This window comes from Xiphophorus maculatus, chromosome 20, assembly GCF_002775205.1.
Source record: "Xiphophorus maculatus strain JP 163 A chromosome 20, X_maculatus-5.0-male, whole genome shotgun sequence".
Lineage (NCBI taxonomy): Eukaryota > Metazoa > Chordata > Actinopteri > Cyprinodontiformes > Poeciliidae > Xiphophorus > Xiphophorus maculatus.
Genome location: NC_036462.1, coordinates 9,652,211 through 9,677,021, shown reverse-complemented (window position 1 = coordinate 9,677,021; position 24,811 = coordinate 9,652,211). Strand labels below are relative to the sequence as shown.

General features: G+C 37.2%; 2 protein-coding genes across 4 annotated transcripts in view; both read left to right on the top strand.

Annotated features, from left to right (window-relative positions):
* igsf21 (immunoglobin superfamily member 21) overlaps window positions 1-18,068 on the top strand; it is a 175,833-nt gene extending 157,765 nt beyond the window's left edge. For all 3 annotated transcript variants that reach the window (XM_005802177.2, XM_023325088.1, XM_023325089.1), the window contains 4 exons: window positions 3,042-3,127; window positions 6,044-6,236; window positions 10,262-10,300; window positions 15,939-18,068. In XM_005802177.2, coding sequence (XP_005802234.1) covers window positions 3,042-3,127; window positions 6,044-6,236; window positions 10,262-10,300; window positions 15,939-16,015 — 395 coding nt within the window. In that variant the 3' untranslated portion in view covers window positions 16,016-18,068. The remainder of the gene's footprint in view (window positions 1-3,041; window positions 3,128-6,043; window positions 6,237-10,261; window positions 10,301-15,938) is intronic.
* A 68-nt stretch (window positions 18,069-18,136) lies between these two features.
* Window positions 18,137-23,042, top strand: klhdc7a (kelch domain containing 7A). Its single transcript, XM_023324464.1, has one exon. It carries the CDS (start codon window positions 19,982-19,984, stop codon window positions 22,214-22,216), a length of 2,235 nt encoding a protein of 744 aa, XP_023180232.1. The 5' UTR covers window positions 18,137-19,981; the 3' UTR covers window positions 22,217-23,042.
* The last annotated feature ends 1,769 nt before the right edge of the window (window positions 23,043-24,811 follow it).

Genomic DNA, 24,811 nt, shown 5'->3' with positions numbered 1-24,811 from the left:
CCATCTTGAAACTAAGTTGTTTTCTTTTCTTTTTCGGAGGCAGTAACATTTTTAATCATGTTCATTGTGAAGATGATCTTGATTAAAGACAAACTGGATAATTTTTTGAGTAGTTTCAATATTTGGTAACAATCATTATTACTGTTTGTGGAATGAGTCGCATTAGGATTAGTTTTGCTACCATATCCCATTAATTTGTATTTCAGTGCTCTAAAAGGATAATTGACTGAAACACACACCCAGTTGTTTCCCTCAGGTGTGTGTAAGTGTGGTCAGGAAATGAATGTGAGATCTTTGCAGAGCTCATAAGTAATAACTCTTTCAGAGATTTAATATTGCCTTAGGAGACTGAGTGACAGCCTGACACTTGACCAATGTTATGTCATGTTTCATGCATATTCATGAACCACTCTGTGCCCTGCATGCAAATGTTACTATAGCAGGTGGTGGGTTTTTGGTAATCTATAAAAAACCTACAAATTCATGAACATTGAAGCTTGATAATTAAAAAAAAAAAGAATTTGTTTTGGATTGAAGAGAGTGAGGGTGTTTATTATTCATTATCAACAGAGATGCGAATGAATCCAGTTTTCCTACACTGAGCAGAGGCAAAAGGAGATCAGCCACCTTCACACCTCGGTCTAAGCTTTGCCAGAAAGTCAAACAGCAGATGTTCAGTCTTTGTCGGTCTGTGTGTGCTTGTGTTTGTGCATGAAAGACAGTGCACTTATCCTCTGAATTTAAATATTTGCTAAGTTCGCTTTGAAGATTTAAATTTAGGTTGTTATGGAGATTATCTTTACGTTCACCAATATACTTTATATTCCTGCACTGGGATTCTAAGAATAGTACATTCATTGAGTCTGCCACTGAAATAACGTAGAACTTGATTTAATGAGTTATCCAACAGTTGGCCTGGCCTTTTAAACTTCTTTGCCTACCTCCCTGGCTCCTCTTTCTCAACAGATCCAGTCACCCAGCTAACACGACATTTTTCCCCAAGTCTGTTGTACAGCTGGGCGGACCTGTTGATGTTCTGCCTTGGCGCCACAGCACACCTGATACAGGGTGCACAGTTGTTTTTCCGGGAGGCATGTTTGTTCTTTGACCTCTCCTGAAGTGAAAACAGTTCTCGTTTGTAAGGGGAAGAATTTGAGCCTTAGGAGGTGGTGTCATTGGACCGTGGCTCATTTCCCTTGTGGTGTCCTCACCCGAGAGAGACTCTGTCCATCATACTCATGCTGCCGTAATCAAAGGCAGTGACGTAGGATACCAACTGTCACTGCTGGAGCAAATCCCAGAAATTGGCCATCATCTACAGGCCATATGCCTTGCAAGCTCTGTGACTGCATGACACCAGTATTTAAAAATACCTTTCTGTTAGTGTGTAGGAGGAGGAAAGATAGTGCTTCCTACCGCCACGGCAATTTTAGCTTGTGAAATCCCATTCATCTTTGGCAAGAGATGGAATAATAAGCTAAGTCACAGTAACCACATGATGTATGTGATTGAATTGCCATATTGTTTTCTTTTTTTTTTTGCTAATTTTTCAAATAAATCCTTCAAGAACTGGAAGTAAATGTGTTGTAGTTTTTTATTCATATCTATTTTTCAATAGATATGAAAAAACAAATAGTTTTATATGTAAAATAGAGATTTTCCCATAGCTATTGAAATGAATATATATTTTTCTCATATTTATTTTTAAGTGTTCCAAAAATTGTAGAGACTCATATGAACTATGAAAGAATATCTAAGACAAGTGTGATTGAAACCAATCAGTTTCAATGAACTCCACTAATCAAATATCCAGTTTAGATTATGCCAGGATCTTGTTGTTTTTGAGAAATAGCATTTAGTTTTTTTGTATTTTTTTATTTATTTCCTAAGTAAAAATTAACCAAATTTAAATGGAGGTTTATGCACATTATGTTTGAACCTACATGTGTTGATAAGAGAAAGAGAAAGTCCACCTGTTCACTCAACGAATTGGGTTTCAACATACAACTTTAACGTTGAATGTTGAATTACCTTTCCACCTCAAAAAAATGGTTAAGATAAACCACTAAAAGGCCAAATTATCATGATATCCGTACTCATGATGAGTGCATGTAAATTACTGACCAAAATTATAGATAAATTATCTGCAATTAGCAGGTTATTACCAGAATAATAGAAAATTTTTGTTGTGCAATTTTATTCATCAACCAGTGGTGCAGCTCTCATGTGCCATGCATCCCATATGTGCCACTGCTGCAAATATTCCTTTTTTTCTTCACATTTACACTTTCAGAACACGTCTGACGAGATACTAAACAGTGTTGCAGCAGCTTGACTGTAGAACTCCACATGTAGGCTTCCAGGCGTTACTGGTTGGATGTCCTTAGTTTGGTTCTTGTTGCATGTGTCCTTTGGTTCAGTGATTTAACATACTGGAACCAGAGTGCATGTGACGTAGGTATCTTTAGGGGGATTCTTAATCATTATAAATCATTCAGTACGTATTTATAGCTTCATGCCATATGGCATGCAATTTAGAGGCTGTAAAGTCAAATTCTATTTTATATATTAATGGAAATCATACAGCCAACCTCAAAACCTTTTGCATAAGCAATAAATCCCCTCATAATCATTATTATAATACTAGAATCTGTTTGTTCCTTTTTCTGCTGCACATTATTGTTTTAGGAGGTGGCAATGAAAGCCTTGCGCGGTCCGCTGTCCACACCAAGACAAGGGAATTAACTCTCTGAGTGCCTCTTATCTCGCTGCTTCCATACTCCACCCGTTGCACTCTCATTCTTTTCCAGTAATGAGTATCTACCCAATTTAGTTCCCTTTCTCTCCAAAAGGGAATAAATCCAGCAGAGTCCTTTGGATGAAAGAACCTGCAGGTCCCTGGCCTGTCGCTCTGTGACCTTAATTGACAGGAAATTGTATTTGTCGCTCTCCCTCGACGTCAAAACAGGTATCCAGCAGGATTTGTTCTCCATGTTCAGTACAATAACCTCTGTCTTGTGTGTGTCCTTTCTTCCTTTCAGCTGCTCCTAAGGGTCCTAAACTCTTCATGACCCCCACTAGGGCAAAGGTTGGGGATACAGTGCGCATCTCTGTACAAGGATTCCAGGTAGGTTTCCAGAGGTTTTACAGAAATGGATTTAGTGTAGGCAAGTATTTTGCACATTCACAGAAAAGTCCATTTAGATTTCAGATTTGGGAGTCAAAAAGCTGAGCATAGACATGGTTTTTCATTCTGATGTTTTTGTATGCTCATAAAATATTCACTTTTACAAAATTGGGTTTCAAATTTTAATTTTATCATTTCTGTATTCTTGATTATGAAGACAAACATTGTATTTATATCAAACTGTTTGCATCATCTCTGAAGCCAAACAGAAGTGCCTTAAATCTTTCTGAGCCCCTCAGACAGTGACACGTGTAATAAATGACAAGCAGTCTGAAAGACTTGGATGAAAAGAAGGGTTTCAGTTATTCTCTTCCGTTTTAACAGTCTAATGGGCTTGAAACACTAGAGGCAACGTTGCTCCCTCTCCATTCATTCTCCTTGGAACATGTGCAATTGGGGCGATGGTCACTCACCCTTCTCCAGCCAAGCGAATGCCAAAATTTACACATGCATACAAGGGGTGAGACACACAAAAGTGGAAAGGTGTTTAAATTTTGTCGCCATCGCTGATGTCATGTGTTGTGTATCGGGTTAACCAAGAATGGCAGAAAACAGTTGCTTTCACTGTCATTCATTGCTCACCAGATCCACCGGCCAGTGGATTCGCCATGAAGAGCAACACTTTCGAGCACCGTGTGTTCAGGAATGTTTGAGATTTCATAGCTACATGTACTGCTTGTTACATTTCCCACAGTTTCTGCCAGTGGGACAAAAAAAGGGCACTGAATAGTTGCAAGTGTGATGAGCAAGTTGCACACTGAGTGCCATTTTTTGCCACCCGTCACCCAGCTTGGTATTGCATAAAACACTGATGCGAAGTTGTCGTCATCTTTTTGAGTTTATTGTTGGTTTGGTTTGCATTGCCTGGACCAGTTGGTGAGGAGTTTGGGTCAGAATGGCAATATTGTTGAAATATGCTTAAAATGATGATATAAAAAATTATGTCAATTATATCACTTTCCACGAAGATTATGTTTACATACACTTCAATTGTACTTTATGTTAGTGTTTTATTTTCAGATATGTTGCTGCTCTATAATGTTAATGTAGATACTGTTAGTGTAATGTGTACCACCATGGCTGTTCATATGGGCAGGAAGAAGAAGAAGAAAAAAAAGAAACGCCAATGAAATATATGGTGTGTGTTACTAAATCAAAATTGAAGTATTTGAAGCAGGATTTAATCAAATCAACATCGAATTGAACTGTTACCCAAATAATCAACATTTAATTGAATTGTGAGGATCTTAACAATACCCAGCTCTAATTCCCATTTTAAGTGAATTAAAAAAAGATGGTGATGTTGAAATTATGAACCTCATTTTTTTTTACCATAAACCAAATACTGATGTCATTAAATTACTTTATTCATTGTGTTTTGTGATTTGCCTTCTATAAAACCTTATGTAATAAACCTAATCTAAAGAGGAAAACCTTATATGAGTTAATATGACCTGTTTAATGTGTTTAGGGATCACAAACAAAACACCAATGCAAGTCTTCATGATATGTTTGTTACTACTGCATAATCCTAAATTGACTTTGTCCCTCTATCATAGCCTGCTAAATAGAGCTATGCCCCTGGTGAGTCTAGCCTGGGAATAGTGAAGATCTGTTTGACAGTAATGCCACACCAAAATCAGGCACCCAAACCCAGTCAGGTGAAGAAAATAGGACTAATCCTTAAATAGAATGACCCACAGCACAAATCTCCTTTGTGACTTTCCAGACACTGCTCAGTAATCACAAGTCAGATGTCATGTTTGATTTATATTTCTTTTTTTTATGAAAACAAATTAATATTCTATATTGTTGTTGGTTTAGAGCACTGAGCTATTGGCTGCACATGTTTATACATGTGTTTGTGTTTGCTCAGTGACCTTGGGATTCTTTTAAAGCATCTCTTTGAGTAGAGTTAAGATTGGGTATAACAAACAGGCTCGGCCATGAAACGAAGCCAGTCAGGACCTTCAGCAGCCTGGCATTAACGGATGCAGACTGATCAAGAAGAAAATTTCCCTTATCCTTCACTGGATGTGGGTTTTAGAATTTCACAAGTAGATAGAGCTACGTGCCAAGACTGATAAGTTTGGCTTCTGCCTTTCAGATAAGACAAAAGTCTTCCTTACCAGCTTCTTGGTGATGTACCTTGTAAGCTATTTTTCCTTCATTTTTGAAAATAAATAAAATAAAATGGTTAACTTCATACCTGAAATTCTGTCCCTGGAATAGGCCAGCAGGTTGTGACAATATTAACATTAACTCAAAATTCAAAAAAGGAAGAGTCAGAGCATTGCAAAGTAGATTGCATGGGTTTAGCGCATAAGACCAGCTAATATTTAATGGGTGAATTAAGTTTCTTTGTAGACATGTGCAGAAGTTTATTTGAAATGTTATATACAATATATATTTGACTTTGTTATGATTTGAACTTTTGATGCACGCTAATGATGAACACACCAACACAGAATCCACAAATACCTTATGTAAATAAATGCTGGGCTGTTGCATTGTGACAGAAAGGTAAATATGCTGATTGTGGGTTTAAATATCTGCAGTAAGGCTCAAGTTAAAAAAAAAAAAAAGCTGCTCCGTCTAACTTTGTAAAATGGTCAACTGTAGCACAAAGAGGATCTGCGGAAAGCTGTTGTAAAGTTAAGTGTTGATTATTAATGCATGTTGTTAACTTGCCATAGCATTAGGGGAAAATTGGAACCTGTATAATTCATGTGCGCTTTGCCTTTAATCCCTTGGATGAGACTCACAGTCTCTGTCTGAGCTGCCTTAAACTTTCCTTGTCTTCTTTCTTCTCTTTTCCTCTCTTTTCTGTCTCAATCCCCCTATGGGTGTTGATAGAATGAAGTATTTCCTGAGCCACTCTTCACCTGGACACGGGTGGGAGGCCGCCTACTGGATGGCAGTGCCGAGCGTGAGGGGAGAGAGCTGATTCTGGAGAGAGTGCCGGCAGAGCTCAACGGCTCTATGTATCGCTGCACTGCCCAGAATCCTTTGGGTTCTACAGACACACACACTCGTCTCATAGTTTTTGGTAAGTAAATTTATGTCTGCAACATTATTCAGCCGTAGTTTGAAGGATTTGCTGCACTAGTGCTTAAATGATAACTGTAATTCCATTCCATTTTTTTTTAGCTATTTAACATAATAAAGTATAGAAATGTCTTTGATTTACATCCACAAGAATGAGCCACAATTGTACAATAATACAGTTAAATTCAACTTAAGTTTATAATTTTCCTATTTCATTTTTGCTTTATGTACAGTCATTTTGATAAATACTTAATTTGATATCCATGTGACCACATTAAAATATAAATCATTGATGCGACCAAGTGTGTGATTAATAAGAGATTGTCTTTTAAATTGGATCAAACATACAGAAATGTTCTAGGGAGCACTTAGTTAAAATAACCATTCTCCAAAGGATTTTCTCACTGTCACTAATGACATGCCTAGGATCTGCACTTTCTCCAATGCCAAAAAACAACCTTGGCATCAAATGCTTGTGACAGAATTCAAAGAACATTTATTGCTGATAGTGGTACAAAAACCCTTTCTTCATCGCCAAGGCTAAGTTTGTGTATTGATCTTAATTTAGATGTATTTGACATACCTGTGCTAACATGGGAGTCCTTTTTTCTTGGGTAATGTTTGCTCTGGATACTCTTAGAGAGCAGGCTTTGCTGTTTTGTGCCCTTTCCCACACAGAATTTCAATCAGATATGTTCTGCTATTGCTTGATGCCACGCCAGTGTTACTTTGACACATTGGTGTTATGTTGAAACATGACACACTTCTCCTTAAAAGTCACCCGATTAGTCACGATCACTTTGATTGCGGTTGATTTAAATTGCTGCACTGTGATATAAAAACCAGAGCTGTAAGTGTTAAGGAAGAGGACATTTTGCATTAGCCAGCAATGTTTTAAATATCTTTATAGCTATTTTGAATGTGAAGGACCTTCAATCTTCACTCTTGGCTTCATAGACAAAATATTTTAAAGTCCATCATCAGTTTAATAATAAAACTTTTCTCCTTGAGCTATTACTGTATGTAGCATTGATATCCTTCAACACTCCCACGGTATCAGCTGCTCTTGCATTTCTGATGCAACTGCAGTTCAGTTACAGCTCTATCACTTTGAATAGAGCCATCCCAAGCTGTCGCATGATAGAGGGCTTTGAAAGCTCAAATGAATAAAGCTATCAAGGTTTACACATCAACTAGATAAATATTTATTTTATGGTTTCACAGTTGTTTTGTGAAACTGTGTAATAAAAATGTTTTTTTTGTATGTTTATTATACGTATATATATATATATATATATATATATATATATATATATATATATAATCTCATTAAATGTATGGATTCACAATTACGAATGTCAGGTGCTGATATTTGAGAATTTTGATTATGGTGACTTGCATATTGAAAAAAAAGACAAGAAATTTCTTCAGTTTTATGGGCAGTATCTCATAAGATGGATAAAAACAGATTTATTATAAAATAGCTGTCATTGCCATGTTGTCACACACAATTATGAGAAATAATGTTGACTGTTGATAGTCATCTCCATACGGAGAGTATGTCACAAAAACGTTATTGCTAAAGAAACAGGCTGCTCACAACCTGCTGTGTCCAAGCAGTAAATGGTGCATGAGCAACAGGGGTAGCAACAGCCTGGAGAGGATTACGAAGCAAGGCATGATCAAGAGGTTGGGTCAGATTGACAAGGTAGGAACTACTGAGTCTGTGCTTCAGCGGCTACTACACATATCCAGAACAAAGGCCACCACTGTCGTAAATCTTAAGCCACTCCTAAACAATTTTGGAAGTGGCTGACTTGGACAAAAAAGAAAGAAAAAAAGAGTGAAATGTTGCTCTGTGGTCAAAAGTAATCTTTTCAGTTGAAAGTAAATGTTGCATTTCATTTGGAAATCATCTCAAGAGGTTGAGAGGGACAGCTCCCAAGCTGCTGAACATTCAGTGTGGGCTCCCTAAAAACACCTCAGCAGAGTCACAGACTGATCTGTGACACAGCTATGCCACTCTGCAATGAAGTAATAATTAATTCAGATGTAGCCCTACAGTAGATAGAGATATTTCTCAACAAGTTATCATTTCAAAATTAAAATCAATTTTATTGGTTTCATTTAATATTAAAGTTTTTTCAGGGCTTTCATTCAGTCTTACTCATAATCATTAAATCATGTAATACATTCTTGTCCTACGTCAAATCTACCTAATATGAGTTTCGCTTTTTTAATTAAATTACTGAAATAAATTAACTTTTCAATGTTTCAATACTTATTGGATAACAGAGTGTATCCATTTTCATTCTTTTAGAGCAGGGGTCCCCAAACTTTCTCCCATGAGGGCCACATAACTTGTCCCTTCTCTGATGGGGGGCCGGGGTCAGTTTGTAACAGAAAAAGTGTGACGATTGTAAGAGTGCTAAACATAAAAATGTATTGTTTTTCAGAAAGCACAATCAAATAACCTTTTCTGGATTCTTCAGAGAACAAAAGTCAGGAAATAACACTATTTATGAAATAAATAATAACCAAATAACACTGGGTTCTCCACATAAAAAAAGGGTTAGGGTCAATTATATGCATGTATAAAATAGTTACTAACTAGTAGTTAATAATAAATAAAGTTCATTACTAAGGAACATTTATTTTATTGCAAAAGTCCAACTTATCAAATAAAAATGCACGTATATGAAAATACTCTGGTATTGTTCAGGGGGCCGGACCAAATGTGGAGGCGGGCTGCATCTGGCCCGCGGGCCGTAGTTTGGGGACCACTGTTTTAGAGTATCTTTGTAAAACACTTATTTGAACAAAATTTGAAGTATCTTGCAAATTCGGAAATTACTGAGCAAGTCTAATAAGCACACACTTTAAAAGGTAAAGAGCCACTTTAAGAAGGCATTTTGCTAGGAAGAGCACTAAAGTCTATTTAACACCCTGATGCATCATCCAGTGTCATTGGCTACGTGCATAGTATGGCCCATCTGTCTGTCTGCTCCTTGTAGATTGCTTCCACTCACGCTTAGGGGAAGTAAATGGTGATTAAGTGACCTTGGCACAATCCCTGAGGTCTTAAAATGAGACATTCCTTTCTCCCCTGGGGTTGAAGAGATGTTTTGGGAATTTGTTTTCTTTGCCAGGTCTTCAAAATATGCAATAAAAAATAAAAAATATATATATTGACAGCTTGATTATTGGCTCCCTACCTGCAAGCTGAATTAACATATTAAGTCTTTCACCACTCTGAGTGGTAATGTGATCTTACATAACTGTAAAATGAGTCAGACAAATATAGTCTGGCAGCAGCAAACAAAAGATATAAACTGTACTTAGATAAAGAAGCCCACACAGATATATATACTTAAGCAAATTTGCTGGGTGTGGTAAGCACATGGGTGCACACTGAGAGTGGACACATTAATTTGTGTTTGTGTGGCTCCAGTGAGACCAGAGTAGTTTCACGTTGTGCTTTACATGTACCTTCCATCTACTTATATGCAAAGTTAAACATCCAAAAATAGCTCACAGAAGGGAATTAAGGAGTGGTTACTAACACTCTGCAAACCCTGCTGCTGCCTCCTTTGCAATTACTTTATCCCTGTGAGAACATTGAGAATACATTGTCAGAGTGTTTTGTGCAGGTTAGACGTTGATGCAGTCTATTAAATGTAGAGGCTCCAAATCTCTTACCCATACCTGCTGGCCCTTAGCTGCTGTTCACTGCTCTTACTGCTTCTTAAAAAGTGTTCTGGTTGTTCTGTTGCAGTGCTTTGTGTTCCCAGGTCCATTAACTAGCTTCGTTCTTTCTTATCAGGGATGTGCCATTTAGTCTGCACTTTGATAACTTTGGAATTCAGCACCATTAGAGAAATGCAAGCTTTGTCAGAGATTTTTTTTTCCTTCTTTCTTTCTTAGTTACATATTTTTTTCTAATAATTTCATTCTTCTTTTCACTAAAGTACTCATCATCTCTATAGCAACTGCAGCATTTCATTGTCTCGTTTTTTTTTTCAACAGAAAATCCAAGCATGATGAAAAACACGCAGAATCCGAACAGTAAGTATTTCAGCTCTTAGGATAACAAACTTGAGTATGTGGTGTTAATGTATGGAATACAGCATAGCATAAGTACAATGTATGAAATGATTTTCCATGTGTAAAGTCTTTGTGAGCAGTTTAAGCTATGATGGTGTTCACAAGTGGCTAAAATACCACTTCAGTGACTAGCCATGCACATCACTGTTGAAAAAGTGCAAGATTATCGGTGTTTCATTTGTGCAGCAGGGGGCTCGTTTCTGGCTTCTGAGATTATCATATGTAAAGTGAAGGATTCTGAGGAGAAGCCACAGCGATGTGACAACAGCCTCTCCATCCCTCTAATTTTGCTGTCTTTCCCTCTCTGCCTCACACTGCAATCTTTCTGTCTTTCCTTTTCCACTCTAAAATGTGCTCACTTTTGTTCTCCCAGTTTCATTCTACAATATATTTTGCTGCTTTCACCATTTTTTTGGTTCATTCTCTATTGTCAACATCTCACTTTTTTTCTCTTATTCTTTATTCCTTCCATCAGTGTTTTTTTTTCTGCTTCTCCTCTTAGCTCAGAATCTCTGATTTGATGCAGATTTTCACTCACTCAGACCTTAAGAGGAGTGTAGATCATTCTTTAGTGTGGAAAAACATTCAGCTTTGGCAAAGTAACCAGAGTTTTGAGCCTTAACAGATGGGCCTCTGAAGCATGAAGTGGTTCACAACTCACCAAGACGGAAATTAGAGTGCGACCCTATAGAGATAGCAATCAGAGCTGTGATACAGTAGTAAGAAAAACTGAGTGAACTTTAACAAAAGACTCTTTAATGGCTCATCTAGATTAGTAAAGCTCATTTCCACCCACATCTTGGCTACACTGTAAAACCCACTCAAGGCTAGATTTTTGTCTTCAGTCAGAAAGTATGTAATCTACATTCATTTATTTGTGAAATAACTGTGCAGTCGACACTTGTTAGGCAGCTACAGATTCTGAGCTCCCTCAGCTGCTGTGAAAGCAGGATATCCAGGTAGACATGCAAATTTTCAAAAAGTGTTGCAAGGCTAATTAGAGACTGAAATGAGTTTTGAATGTTTTTTTCATCATGTCAAATGTGAAACGCTGAAATGAATCACAAAGGGTCTATTTTACAAGTCAGCTCTGTGGCTAGCAGGTCACACTCAGTGACCTGCACACTCAGGTCACTCTTTTCACTGCAAGGAGCTGGCTCACACAATGGTAATCTTGCCCAAAAAGACAATCTAACCAAATTTGATCAGACTATTAAGCATGCCATGGATTGTGAGCCACTGCAGCCTGTATGAATATCAAAATTTTAATTCCTTTTTGAGGGGAACAGCAATTTGCCTGTAGGGTCAGTAACAAGAAAATTTGGCAAGTTTAAGTGAAGCAACCATATCAATGTAATATTGTTTTTTAAAAATACTGTTTGAAACACTGATTGACTTATGGAAATATGGTAAAATATGCAAAATTTTAATTCGGATGTAATTACACACTTATATCACATGTCAGTCTAGGACAAGAAGGACTTTGTTATCAATATACTGGAAACATGTTAGCAAGCATATTTATAATTTTCAACCTAATTGAACAGCTACTATAAAATTTTGTAACATCATGAGCAAATAGAAAACAAGGATGTGATTTTTGTTTTATAATAGAATTATTGAAATTTGGTTTCACAACTTGATGTAGAGTGGCATACAACCACCTTATCTTCTGCTCATGAATCACTTATTCATGATAATTATGAGAAACCTATTAGTACAAAGAAGGTCATGGACATGCATTTATGAATACACATGAAAATACAGTTACTAATTTATGTTAAATGTGTTTTTTTTGTTAAACAGAATGTGTTAAGTAGAATTCGTGACTTCTGGCAATTTACAAGCAACAAAGCATTAATAAAATATTTAGCAATTTTTGTTTTGTTTTATTTCTTTTGTTTTTTATGTAATAAGCTGCTAATGGACTGAAAAATTAATTTTATGCCATAATTATTTCAGTATAAGCTCCAGTGCATGCATGTAATGCCCAACTTTGTCCCAGTCTGCAGCAGGAAAAGCATTCCAGTCAGACGGTAATCAGGACTGTCTTTGGGCTGATCTGCAGTAGTTTTTACTCAAAAAACTAATTTTTTTTTAGTAAAATATGAGGCTTTTTACTAAACCTCATTCTTCAGTTTCAGAAACATCCCCATTGTTTATTTTTTTGAGCTTCCCACACGAACTCTGTTGCTCCAAGTTAATCTTCATTTTGCTCTTTCTCTGCAAGCCATATCTGTGGCATGCAAATTTGAGAATGCAAATGCCATGGAAACCACAGGAACTGGTGTGTCAGAGCAAGGACAGAATTAGGTCAGAATGGGCATACACAGGTGTCTTGCATGCAAGTCAAATTGATGTATAACATGACGCCGAGAGGTTACAGTACACAAGCCTGAGCATTAAGGCTGAATATCCAAATCCTTGTCAGTTTGATGGGAAGAACCACCAGCAATGAGTTGGTGAAGGTTACATAAACCATTTACCAGCTATTTGTATTGCGGGACGCGTTTGTTAATCTTTGTCAGTATTTCTCCCTGTGATGCAGCTTATCACACTGCGCTATTTGGCAATGAACTGCACTCACCAGATGAGGGAAACTGAAGACCTTTTCTCTGTCAAATATTACTGTATCAGCTCTGTCTAGCTGGAGTGCCAAATGTGTAAGGTTGTCAGGCCCGAGACAGATGTGTAACTGTAAAAAACCTAATTTTCTAACAAACTCTCAGGAGAGAAACGTTGCTTTTACTCAGTCAAAAAAAGAAGCCACATTGCAAGCAGGAGGCTGTCATCATGTGATCTGCATTTAGAGCAGTGGTATGCAAAATTCAAATTCATATCCCGTTTTGGAACACTTTAGGAATAGGAAACAGAGTGCTGGGGTTACCAGTGTACAGGTCCTTGCCACTGTTAGAAATAATAAGCTTCCTCCGGATTGTTTTTATTTAGCATAGAGAAAGGAAAATATTGCTTTTAGCATTTTAGGTCATGCACATAAAGCAATCGCTCAACATCTTCCTGCAGACATCCGTCCCACTGGTCTGAGAAAAATCAATTTGGCAGAAATGCTGAAAGATCTGAGCCAAACATATGAGGAAAAAGAAATGGCTGGGTGACTTCCCCCCATAACTGTAGTCTGGAAGGGCACCTCAGATGATGATCCCATGCTTGAATGAGCCCATTACCTAATGAGAGAGTGTACTCGTTACAGCGATCCAGTTGTTGTTGAATATTTCATGACTTGAATAAAAAAAAGAGTGCACTCTGATGCCGGAACTTTGATTATTATTATTATTATTTATTTATTTTTTGCTTCAATCATAATTACAAAGATAATCCAACTTTTTATGTCTAAACTTAAAAGAAAAAATATTTTAACACATTGCTCAGACACTAATCCGTATTCACTAACAGGTCTAACAGGCACCAGATCATATAAAGTGCAGCCACACCCTTAAGTCACCAGCTCTTCAGTGTGCATGTGAATGTTGTTTAGCCATAGGCTTTCACAATCTGAATAAACAGTTTATGTCAACAAAGACACACCTACAGTCAGCAACAATCTTTCTCCTGCAATAACTTTGATTTCAAAGCAGGATATCCTTTAGGGAACAAGAAAGGTCTTTACCAATCATACAAATTTAAATCAACTAAACAAAATAAAATCTGTGTAAAAAATATCATCCATCCCACATAGCAAGATATGACATGAAGTAAATTGCAAAAACATTTAGTTTGATGCTGCTACAACTATTATATGAAGCAATATTGACACTTCATAAGACATTTTCTATATAAGGGTGCTTTGCACTCAAAAGTGGTTGTATTGCTGTCTCTTACAGAGAATGACCACCATAAATTTTGGAAATGGATGCAATCAAAATTACTCATCAGTTTTATTCTCCAGATGTACTCCTAGCAAGGTACATAAAATAAAAATAAATCATAGCAGTTTGTTAACTGGTGTCTCTGTTTTATGGAGCAGAATTGTGTCAAAAACAGTCCTTATACACAAGTAAAATAGTTCTTCTAATTTCTCTGTATTATGGATATCAATATATTATATAACGTCATTCTATGCAATTTGATCTTTGGTCTACAGTAAAGAATAAGTAACCCACACTAATGCAATTTGACCTCATTTAGATTTTATTGGGTAATTTTCATGCTAGACTATTATTATTATTATCATTATTATTATTATTATTATTATTATTACTTATTTGTTTCATTTTTTAATATAAACAAACTTTATGTGTTTCAGTATAATCAGTCACTAATGAAGAGCGTTTTTCGTAGACGTTTTAAATCTTAAATCCCATACCATTAGAAGACTGTTGCCAAATGAACCATATGTTTTGTCTGAGATTGCAATTTTAAGAGACGTTAACCAGAAATTTTTACATCCCTGGGAAAAAAAGATATGTTTACAGTTGTATCGTCCTTTTACGTTTTCACAAAAGACCATTGTTAAAATACAGCGTTACTGTTCTCAAGATACATGGATGGAGACTGATGGCTGTATCGATTTGCCTGATAAGATAATCATTATTGTGCCTGAGTCAGTTTTAAACATTTTGGACATATGAAAAAAGGCACCTCCACCATCATAACTTTAGATTTATCACTGATGTTGCTTGGCTGAGAAAACAGGGGTAAAACTTACAATAGTGTCTTGTAAAAGTGTTGACATTTAATATTCCCCAATATATCACTCGATCCCATAGATATAAACATTTTCAGTATGAGATTGTTTTTTTTTTCATAACCTAACTTAAGAAAAAAACTGGACCTTATGGTCCTCAGTGTGTCACAGGCTCTCTTTTCCCAGGCAGGGAAGTCTCTCTCTCACTAATACTTCTAGGGTTTTCTGTAAACTTTGGCTTCTACAGTAGGTTTCAGACTTTTCTGATGAGAATCACAATGATGTTTAAGGATTTTACATTTTTGACAATTTTATGCAAGACCCACATTTAAAATTACGTTGCAGGTAGGGGGATTTTAGCACCCTGAAAAGCTAAAGCTGTTCAGCAGTATCAGGATAAGATATGCTGTCATTTTAACATGAAAAGTATAGACATCACTTTTAAAATGGCTTGAATTTGCTGCTCTTTGCTGCTGCTGCTGCATACTCCACGTCAGTCGATTAATGGACATGCACTTAATAAAGTGCTGAGCTACTCTGGCTTCTGATAATTATTAAGAGGAAGGTGGCAGATCATAATATTATAGACAAAAAAAAAATAATTCAAGAACTGCTTTTCAGAGTTTAGCTAAATAGTCAAGGGGAAAATTATGGAAACTCTACAAAAAAAACTATAGAGTTCTAGGATGTCTGAAATTGCATTATCTTACCAGCTTCCATAAGAAACTTTACAAAGCCTTTAACTTTTGTTCTATGGTTGAGAAGCACATTTCATATCAATGGTCATGGGACACAGAATTCACTCCTAATCTGTAATTTGGCTGGAAATTCCGATGGTGCTTTATCCACACAAAAATAATCTTGTTGCATTTGAATGTAATGAACATAAACTGTTATAAATCAAGAGGAAATCAATGTCTGATTTATGTTTTTTATTTTTTGCCTTTTTTGCAGATGAAGCCACTCGCACAGAAAAGTGTGGACTGACGTGGCTTGCACTTGTTCTCACAGTTACAGTGGGACTGACGTGAAACGGCTTTTCCAAGATGTTCTCCCTCACAGATATAGACACACATTTTGGCTATACAAAACACAACATCTGAATATGCACACAGAAAAACATACATACAGTACAAAGACCTTCCACAATCCTGCAAGCCTACTCCAGTCATCAACAGACCCTCTGGTCATCTGTCACACAAGAAACAGTGCCACCACGTGATGGTACTTTGTTTTATAACAAAATTATATTCAAGATAATATAAAAAGAACAACGTGATGAACTTCACAGTTACCACCTCCTATATATTCCCTCCTATTACTTTTTTTGTTCCTTGTCCCAAGTCTGCCTGTTGATAAAAATAAAAAAAAATCAGATGATTTAAAACAGAAGAAAAAAAGCATTTGGATTTTATTTTCATGAGTCACAATATTATTGGTGTTTTGTGAAATGTGGACAAATGGAACTGGCTTTGACTGCACCATCCTATCAACCACTCCCATCTGTTACATGTCCTGGAATGGACAAGATTAGCAACAAGCTGAAATATGATGGGAGAACAGACCTCCAGATGCTCCGATTGAACTTTCATTTATATATATATATATATATATATATATATATATATATATACTTTTTCTTTCTGATGGCTTGGAATGTACATGAAGATTTAAATGCATTGAGAAAACTGGAGAAATCTCTTTTTTGAGTGTATTTTGTGTACTACAGTGTAAATACTGAAAAATAATTAAAGAAGTTATATGGGTCACGGTGAGGAATGGGTGCTGAGATTGTTGGAGTTTATGCTTCTCCACCTTTGTTTGTACTTCATTCAACTTTCAGATATAATTCTTGATTGAGAGGAAGGAATGAACATTATTTCTGTTTGTCACTTAGGCTTTTTATAAGAATTTGGCTGTTCTTCAAAGGACAGAGAAAAAAAACAAACAAAAAAAAAAACATTTGTCTGCTGTTTTGGGGTTGTGGTGCATGTGACTTTTGAAGATTCTTTCTCCTTTTCATGTGTTGCAAGCGACAGCACCGCAGCTCTTTGTCACTAGCCTGTAACCCAGCTATTTACTTGTGACCTACATTGTGTAAAATGCGTAACTCTTCCCCAGACATTACCAGTACAAGTAGGATCATTTTAGCCGCCATTCCAGGGAGGAGCTCACAAGAGGCAGCTTGTGTAAACAGGGTTGTTGCATTTGTTTCATTTCACCTGTATTAAAATGGAGAGATGATAAAACTCACAAGCCTTGGCTTTACTTACAATTAAGCAAGAGTTTGACATTTTTCTCATACACATGTTGCATTCTATACTTGAAAGGTTGCAGAAATTGCTGATGTCCTGTTGTTAATAATCCTACAAAATTAGACCATGTAAATGCATTGTTTTAATTTTTGCTTTCATGGGGAAAAAAATCTATGAAAATAATTTTCCATATTTTTAGAACTGATCTTATGTTTTACTATATGAAATTCTCATATGTTTTCTTTATGCTTTACAGTTCATAATTGACTAAATGAATTGCTTAGTGAGACAGGTCTTTGTCATATTTTTAAAGTTCCATACTGCTGATTTCTGGAGTTTATGCCTATGTAGCACAGGTAATTGGGAGTATTATATGAAGTTGATGTTTTTTAGCTTTGTATCATGCTACAATGTTATTCTCCCATTGAAAGCATAATTACGTCATGCATATTTATGAATCTTTGAATCTCCTGTGTTGGCCATTCAGGGATGCTTGCTCATACAAAGCGCCGCCTATTTCTACACGACGACTCTATGGAGCTGAAATCTCCAGCCAAACCTCCGCCTCAGAGATCACCCCTCCCCAATGCCTTCCCCACAGAGTTCCACCAGACTAGCAGCAGCAATTAGTAAACACCTGGTGGCGAGTCTGCTGAGCTCATCATACAAACTACTTTTCAGTCCAACTCTCTTAAGGACAGTAGCAAGTGGCGTAGTGAAGGAGAATTGTTGTGAAGACTTACTGAAGGTGGAGTGTCAGAAAGATCAGGGGCTTCAGACACAGAGGCCAAATATCAAGATGTCAAATTTCTTTGAAGTTATTTTTCATATAAACATCTTTTCTTTTTTTTTTTTTTTAAATAAATACTGCAGGTAATTTTGTTTCATGCAATAAAATGTGAAAAATACAAAATGCTGCCCCTTTAGAGCTTTGATTAGTTTTCTTGTTTATTAGTAACGAGTTCACAGTGGATCCATTCACTGTAAACTATTATTGGTTTCTAATTATGTTCAGTATACAATTTTCTGCATTTTTCTTTGCATTTATGACTCACTCAATTTCTAAATGTATTAGAATATGCAAATCATCTTGATCTTACTTGGTCATGTTGAATCATTTTAAAAGTGCATTCTTTTAAAAGGATTAATGTGGTTAATCACAATTTTTTATTATGGTTGAAATTTCTCAGTTATATCTAGAGTAGATACATCTAAACTGAGCAGACATTTTTAAATATATGACTTTATTATCTTTTCTGCCAAATAGAAAGAAGGATGCTCTAGCCACTGTTTACTGGTGTAGTCAGGGACAGATGGAAACTGTGTAAACTTTTAGCTACAGGGTTTTGTCATTATTTGTTTTTCTCAAACTGGTTTGTCAGTAAAGCCATGGCAAAACAATACTCAGTTTAACCACTAACTAGGCCAGGGTATTGCTTCCAAGTTATACTGACCTGCGTAAAAACTGCAGGAAAAGTCTGGAAGCACCAATTAAAATGCATCTTGTGCTTTCCTCATGTTGTCAGAAACTGATCAAGCATAACAGATGATGAAAATAAGAAGTGCAAGCGTCTCAACACAAAAAGCCTATAGATTTCAATCACATTCTTGTTTTTCTACTGGGAGCAATAGTGAGGATAAGAAGCTGCCTTCATGGCCTATTTGTGAATTATTCAGAAGTCAACCATGCTTGCAGAATCCAGTTTCTTTTTTTGTCATCAGGCTTGCCTATCAGATGTCCACAGCACCCTTGCAGCTGACAGGACACCTGACACACCCTCTGAAAAAGTCCCGCGTAACGTATCTTTATAATGCTTCACAAAGGGCTGGTGAAATAAAAAACTGTTTTGTTCCTGATTGTAGGCTTGCTCTAGTATGTTATCAGCAACAATAATGACAGCCTCACAGTGGTGAGTGGCATGTTTCACGTATGACAGAAATACATGTTTGCATCCAGTGGAAATAAATGCCACTGTCAGTTTTCACAATGGAAAATCTTCTGATTGTGTTTCTCATGGCCACCTGACAGTTCTGTTTTTGTATTGCCATTTATCTTTTTTGTGGCCTACCTTTCTTTCTTTGGACTTATTTCCAGAAATAGTAAGTTAGGAGACTTTGCAGGCACAAGGAAGAACCTTTGCTCTTTGTCAGAGCTATGCAAACAGATGTATCCTGGTTATTAACCATTTGCTAGATGCCACCGATCATACCTCTCCACCCCTTATTCAAACTAGACTTTGCTACTACAGCTCAAAACAAAGTAGGAAGTTAGAGAAATGTTACCCATGATAATGTATTTGATAAATTTTTCAGCAAATTGTAAGCCAGTCCACTCCTTGACATGTTTGATTTGCTGCAGCATGGACACAAAAAACGTTTTTTTAAAGGTATCATTGATCTGAACATGTAGATGGCATTTAAATAGTTTTAAGAAAAACAAGAGTGAGTCAGCAAGCCAAATATTGTCCCATTGGTATTTGGATACTCTGTGGATAGTAAAAGAAACTGCATCTGACTTGCTACAGGTGGTATATGAAATGCCCCGCCTCTCCAGAGCAAGGGATGCAAATAGGTACTCTAAAGCTATCATTTTACACTTGATCCTTTGGGCAAAGAGGCGTAGTCATTGGATCACAGCAGCTCTTTTACAATGGAAACCAGACAGCTTCATGCAGCTGAGGCTTTTAGACAATAGCTGAAAGGTTTATTCAACCAACGTTTGCTGTCTTATTTTTTTCAGCTATGCCAATTGCAGACCTTCTCGGAGTCCAGTTCGACATGCAGCTGCTGGTGAAACTTAGTTTCTCTGCTGCTGCAGTGCTGCTGGTTTCTTGGGCCTACAGATTCTACAGATCTAGAGACGTGAGGAAAATTAAACCTTGTGGCAAAGAAAACAGAGAGACAGAAAATTCTGCCAGCCACGACTACAAGAGGACACAGCAGCATCTCTGTTTTCAAGACAAGGACGATGATGCCAAGCAAGACTTAGTTACTAATGACTTGGAATCCAACAGCACCAAGGGAATACTTAATAAATCTCATCTACACCAAGTTGAAAAGAGTAAGAATGTATTTAGTAGTTTAAATAATGATCAAAATAAATACATAGGGAAGGAGATGCTTCGTCAGGACCAACCAACTGTTTGCCCAAGTAATATTTCAATTGGATCTACTTTGAAGATACATGATTATGGAATGGCAGCTATTACTGGACGTCGCTCTCCTTGCCGTTTGAAGAAGCTAGATGGTGGAGTGGGTGTGAGCAGAGAGTTAAGACAGGACTTGGAGCACCAGGGGGTCTACTCCAGCTTCCTCTCTAAGGCGGAGATCAAAGTAGAAGATGCCAAGGTAGTACTGGAAGGATCAGGAGACAAGATTGTGAGTGGAAAAATATATGACTATTATGTTGAATCTTCCTCTCACTCAATAACAGATTCAAAAACTTTGCCTGCCCAGTATGAGCTGAACACTGTCTCAAAGAAGAACTATGGAACAGAGGACACCAGCTTCATTGATTCTTCTGTAAGTCCTATCATTATGCGTGATTTGGTTCTTCCACAAAGTGCTGTTGTGGAAGACTCCTTGCAAGGACGCCTGAGGCACCCTGAAAGGCCTTCACTCCTACGCAAAGAGAGCTATATGTCTGCAGCAGAACAGTCTGAATCTTCCATCCATTTTCGGATTTCAACACAATCAAGCCCAGTGACTCACCATGGGGCCTCAGCAGATAATGAGACCATCTATCTTCAAAAATCTACAGATAAAGTACATAATATGAAGGAGGCGACTGATGTAGAGACTGTAGGAAGTGGTTCATTCTCGGGTCTTCCAGCAGAAATATTCCTCAGCAAGGATCTGGAAATTTTGAAAAGTAAACTTAATCTTGGAAACTGTTTGGAGATACTTCATCTTGCCAAGAAAAAGGGGCAAAAATCTGTTCAGCAAGCAGCCCTGGAGGTCATGTCAGACAACTACCTACAGGTGCTTCGGGACCCCAACCTTTATGGACGGCTAATGGCTGATGAGCGGGAACGAATTCGGAAGCAGAGAATGAGAGCGAGAAGGTTTGTCATAGTTGCAGATATGGACCCTCAAGATTGCTTCAGAAATACAGCAGCACAGAGAGCAAAATCAGAACAGAGGAGCACATCCAGTGCAATGTACTTTTATGATGACTACAAAGATGTCTGGCATTCTCTTTGCCTGATCCCACAGGAGGTCATTTCTAAGGCCTGTGCTATGTGCACAATGGATAACTACTTATTTGTGGCAGTAGGTTGTCAAGGCAGTGACAGAGAAATGACTCCCTCAAAGAGAGTGTTTTGCTACAATCCTTTGACATCCATTTGGAAAGAGATTTGTCCTATGAATGAAGCCAGGCCCCGCTGTAAACTGGCAGCACTGGATGGCTACATCTATGCCATCGGAGGGGAGTGTCTCTCCTCTGTGGAGCGCTATGACCCCCGACAGGACAGATGGACATTTGTGGCTCCACTGCCTAATGATACCTTTGCTGTTGCACATCATGTGACTGTGTGCAGTGGAGAGCTCTTTGTTTCTGGGGGTACTCTTAGATATATTTTACTTCGCTACAACCCCAAAACCAACACCTGGAGGCCAAGTCTCATAGTAGGCAGCAAAGATAGATCTATAGATATGGTTGCTGTGGGAAGATTTCTCTACAGATTTGACATAAACCCATTACTGGGAGTCAGTGTGTTCCGCTACCATACGGTGGCACGGCTTTGGTATGAGTGCAGCACCAAGCGAATTCTGCACTGCCCGGCCTTCCAGTGTGTCGCAATGGATGGCACAGTTTACTGTCTCAGCCGACACTTCACCATGAGATTTGACGCCGATGAGATCTCTCCTGCTTTTGCAGATGAGGAGTTGAGTGTCCTCTCTGAAGCAAAGGGCTTACTCTTCCCCTTTATCCTTTCACTACCTGATAAGAATCCTCGACAGACAAGTGTGTAAAAAGGACTACGCTTTTTTTGCTGATAAGATTTGGTAGTTACTGAGTACTGGTACAAGAGTTATTACATTAGGGTAATAACTGACTGGGGGGATTTTATTGTCTTACAAAAAATATCACCACAAGCTGGTAAGCCATTTACTTGAAATGTTATTACTATACCCTCTTCATAAAACCACAGCACATCAGTTTAATAAATAACTTTATTTTGTTTTTTGGACTAGATATTAAACAAAGATGTGTTGTTTGTTATGTTCTATCCTTGGCAGTAGATATAAAAGATTAGACTTTTAATGATAGTCAAATTACTATTTGCTTAGATTTACGCAGGAATTGCTGCCATGTTAATTGTTTGCTGCTTTGATTTGCCACTTCTTTCTCCCATTCTGGTAGTTTAATGCCATCCCAGATGCCTAACTTCATTCCACTAAAAGGTAATTCATATAAACAATCTAGAGTAAATTAGTTATTCAAATTTGAAGACTCAGAGTTTGTGCAATAAACTGATAATTTACCTCTGTGCTCATCTGTGTGAGTCATGAGTATAACTTATGCAGTGGTCTGGATACAATGCTATTATCTGAAGCTGCTCTTTAAGGACATGACAGATTGTAAATGGCTATGCCATACGAATGAATGGTTTGCTTCCAAAAGATTTGTCACATTATAATCTCTGCAGCATTTACATTTTTGCAGGTATTTAACACTTTAATAATTCTTCTTTCATGTCAAAAAATGCTTTATCAACTCATTAAATGGAATCATTTTCTTGTAACAGTCAGACATATTTACCTTGTAACCTATTTTTATAAACATCAAATAAAAACAAACGTATCTCTCACTATTCATGAACCCAGTTATTGACTGTCAACAAGAAACCTCTTAATTTTTGTTTTTCTTGAAACAGGTGACAGAAAGATAAGTATAATCTAAACAATGTATTGTAAACATTAACATGTACTGACATTTATTTTGCAATGAAGTTTCTCACAATACAAACTGAAGCCGTACACCTGAAAGATATAGAGTGATATGCCGCTACAGCGCCATCATGTGGTTCAGAAAGCTAACAATAGTGGCCTTTCATGAATGCAGTTGAAGACTTACCATAACACAAGGACATAAGGCTCATGCGACACTTAGGGAATGGTGCAGTAGTATGACTAACCAGATTACACAGGAAGAAACAAACCTGATCAGGAAGGCAGCAGGAAGTGAAAGCACGTCTCCTTAGAGGCTTCTGATTTGCCTCATTACCTAAATTAGATCTATTTTGAACAGTTATTTCATATTTGTCTTTTTTCATAACTTCCATAGATCTAGTATGATTTAGATATCAGAGATATCATTTATTTACTCAGTTGTCCTTTTTTCTTCCTACATTGTGAACACGTGCACTTAATTGATAAAGATCTTCACAGAATTTTTTTTTTATTGTTTTAAATTCCTAAGCTGTCTTTTCAGTTAAGAATGTTGCAATTTTAATAATGAAAATATTTCCTAAAACTCCAAACCACTTCAAACATAAAAACAATGGAAAAAAATCTTCAACCATAATGTTCTGCCAGTTTTGTCATCACATCTTGAGTAAAACAATAACCTGAAACCTGTAAATGCGGATTCTCGCTCAGATTTAGATCATTGTTGTTATTGACAACATATTCATTGTCAATAACAGACACCAAGTGCATAAAGTGGGTGATTTTGGGATACTGACCTGTAAGTGGTAAGTGATAGAAGTTGTGATTTCTGCTTTTCCTAATAGTCATCCATCGACTGCATTGGGCCTGAGTTGATTGAAAACATTGTAAAAATAATAGAAAGAAAACTGTCATGTTACAGCAGTCAGTGATTACACACCTGACTGAATTGGAGCAATAAAATACATCTGGGACACTCTGGTTTTAAATGTCAATGAACAGAGTTTAATTTATTTTGTCAATGCCATAAAAGAGATGGATACCGATGTCGGTACTTCACAGCATGCTTCACATGTATAATCTCTACACCACAGACTTATTTGCATATTAAATTGTTGTCTTGCCAGGAATTGGCTTGTTCAGCCTCCCAGGCTGAAAGGTGGTGCTGGGATTCTAGGGTTGTAGTGTTGGCAGAGAACTATTGGTTTTATGTGCATAGAACTGTTCAGAGTCTGTTGCCAAATAAAGTGAGGGCAATAAGGACTGGTGGTCAAACACAATCCTATACGGCAGTCCATGGATAACAATATAAACAAGCGTTGCACACAGCCTCATGCGATTAAGTTATGCAGGGCATGGTCTATTCTTTTTCAATGCTCTTCAAAAGGCTTACCATGTGACACAAGCAAATTGCTCTAACTAGCCTCTAAGTGCCTTTTAGGACTGATGATTTCACAAATTTTTCATTACTGCTGAGTCTTAACAGAAACTTGCATTCACAAGGAGTTTTATCACAGGCCTTTATCTTGGCCATCAATATTATGCAAAAGTCTACAATTTATAGAAGAAAACCCTGACTCACACAGTTGTGACAGGCATTCAATTGATGTTAATACCCTGAATGAGTAGTTAAGGGCTGACCTCAGCTCTCAGCAGGGCAGATCTTCTCTCAAAGAC

Coding starts and splice junctions, on each gene's coding strand:
- klhdc7a (XM_023324464.1), top strand. CDS start 19,982: ATGCCAATTGCAGACCTTCTCGGAGTCCAGTTCGACATGCAGCTGCTG.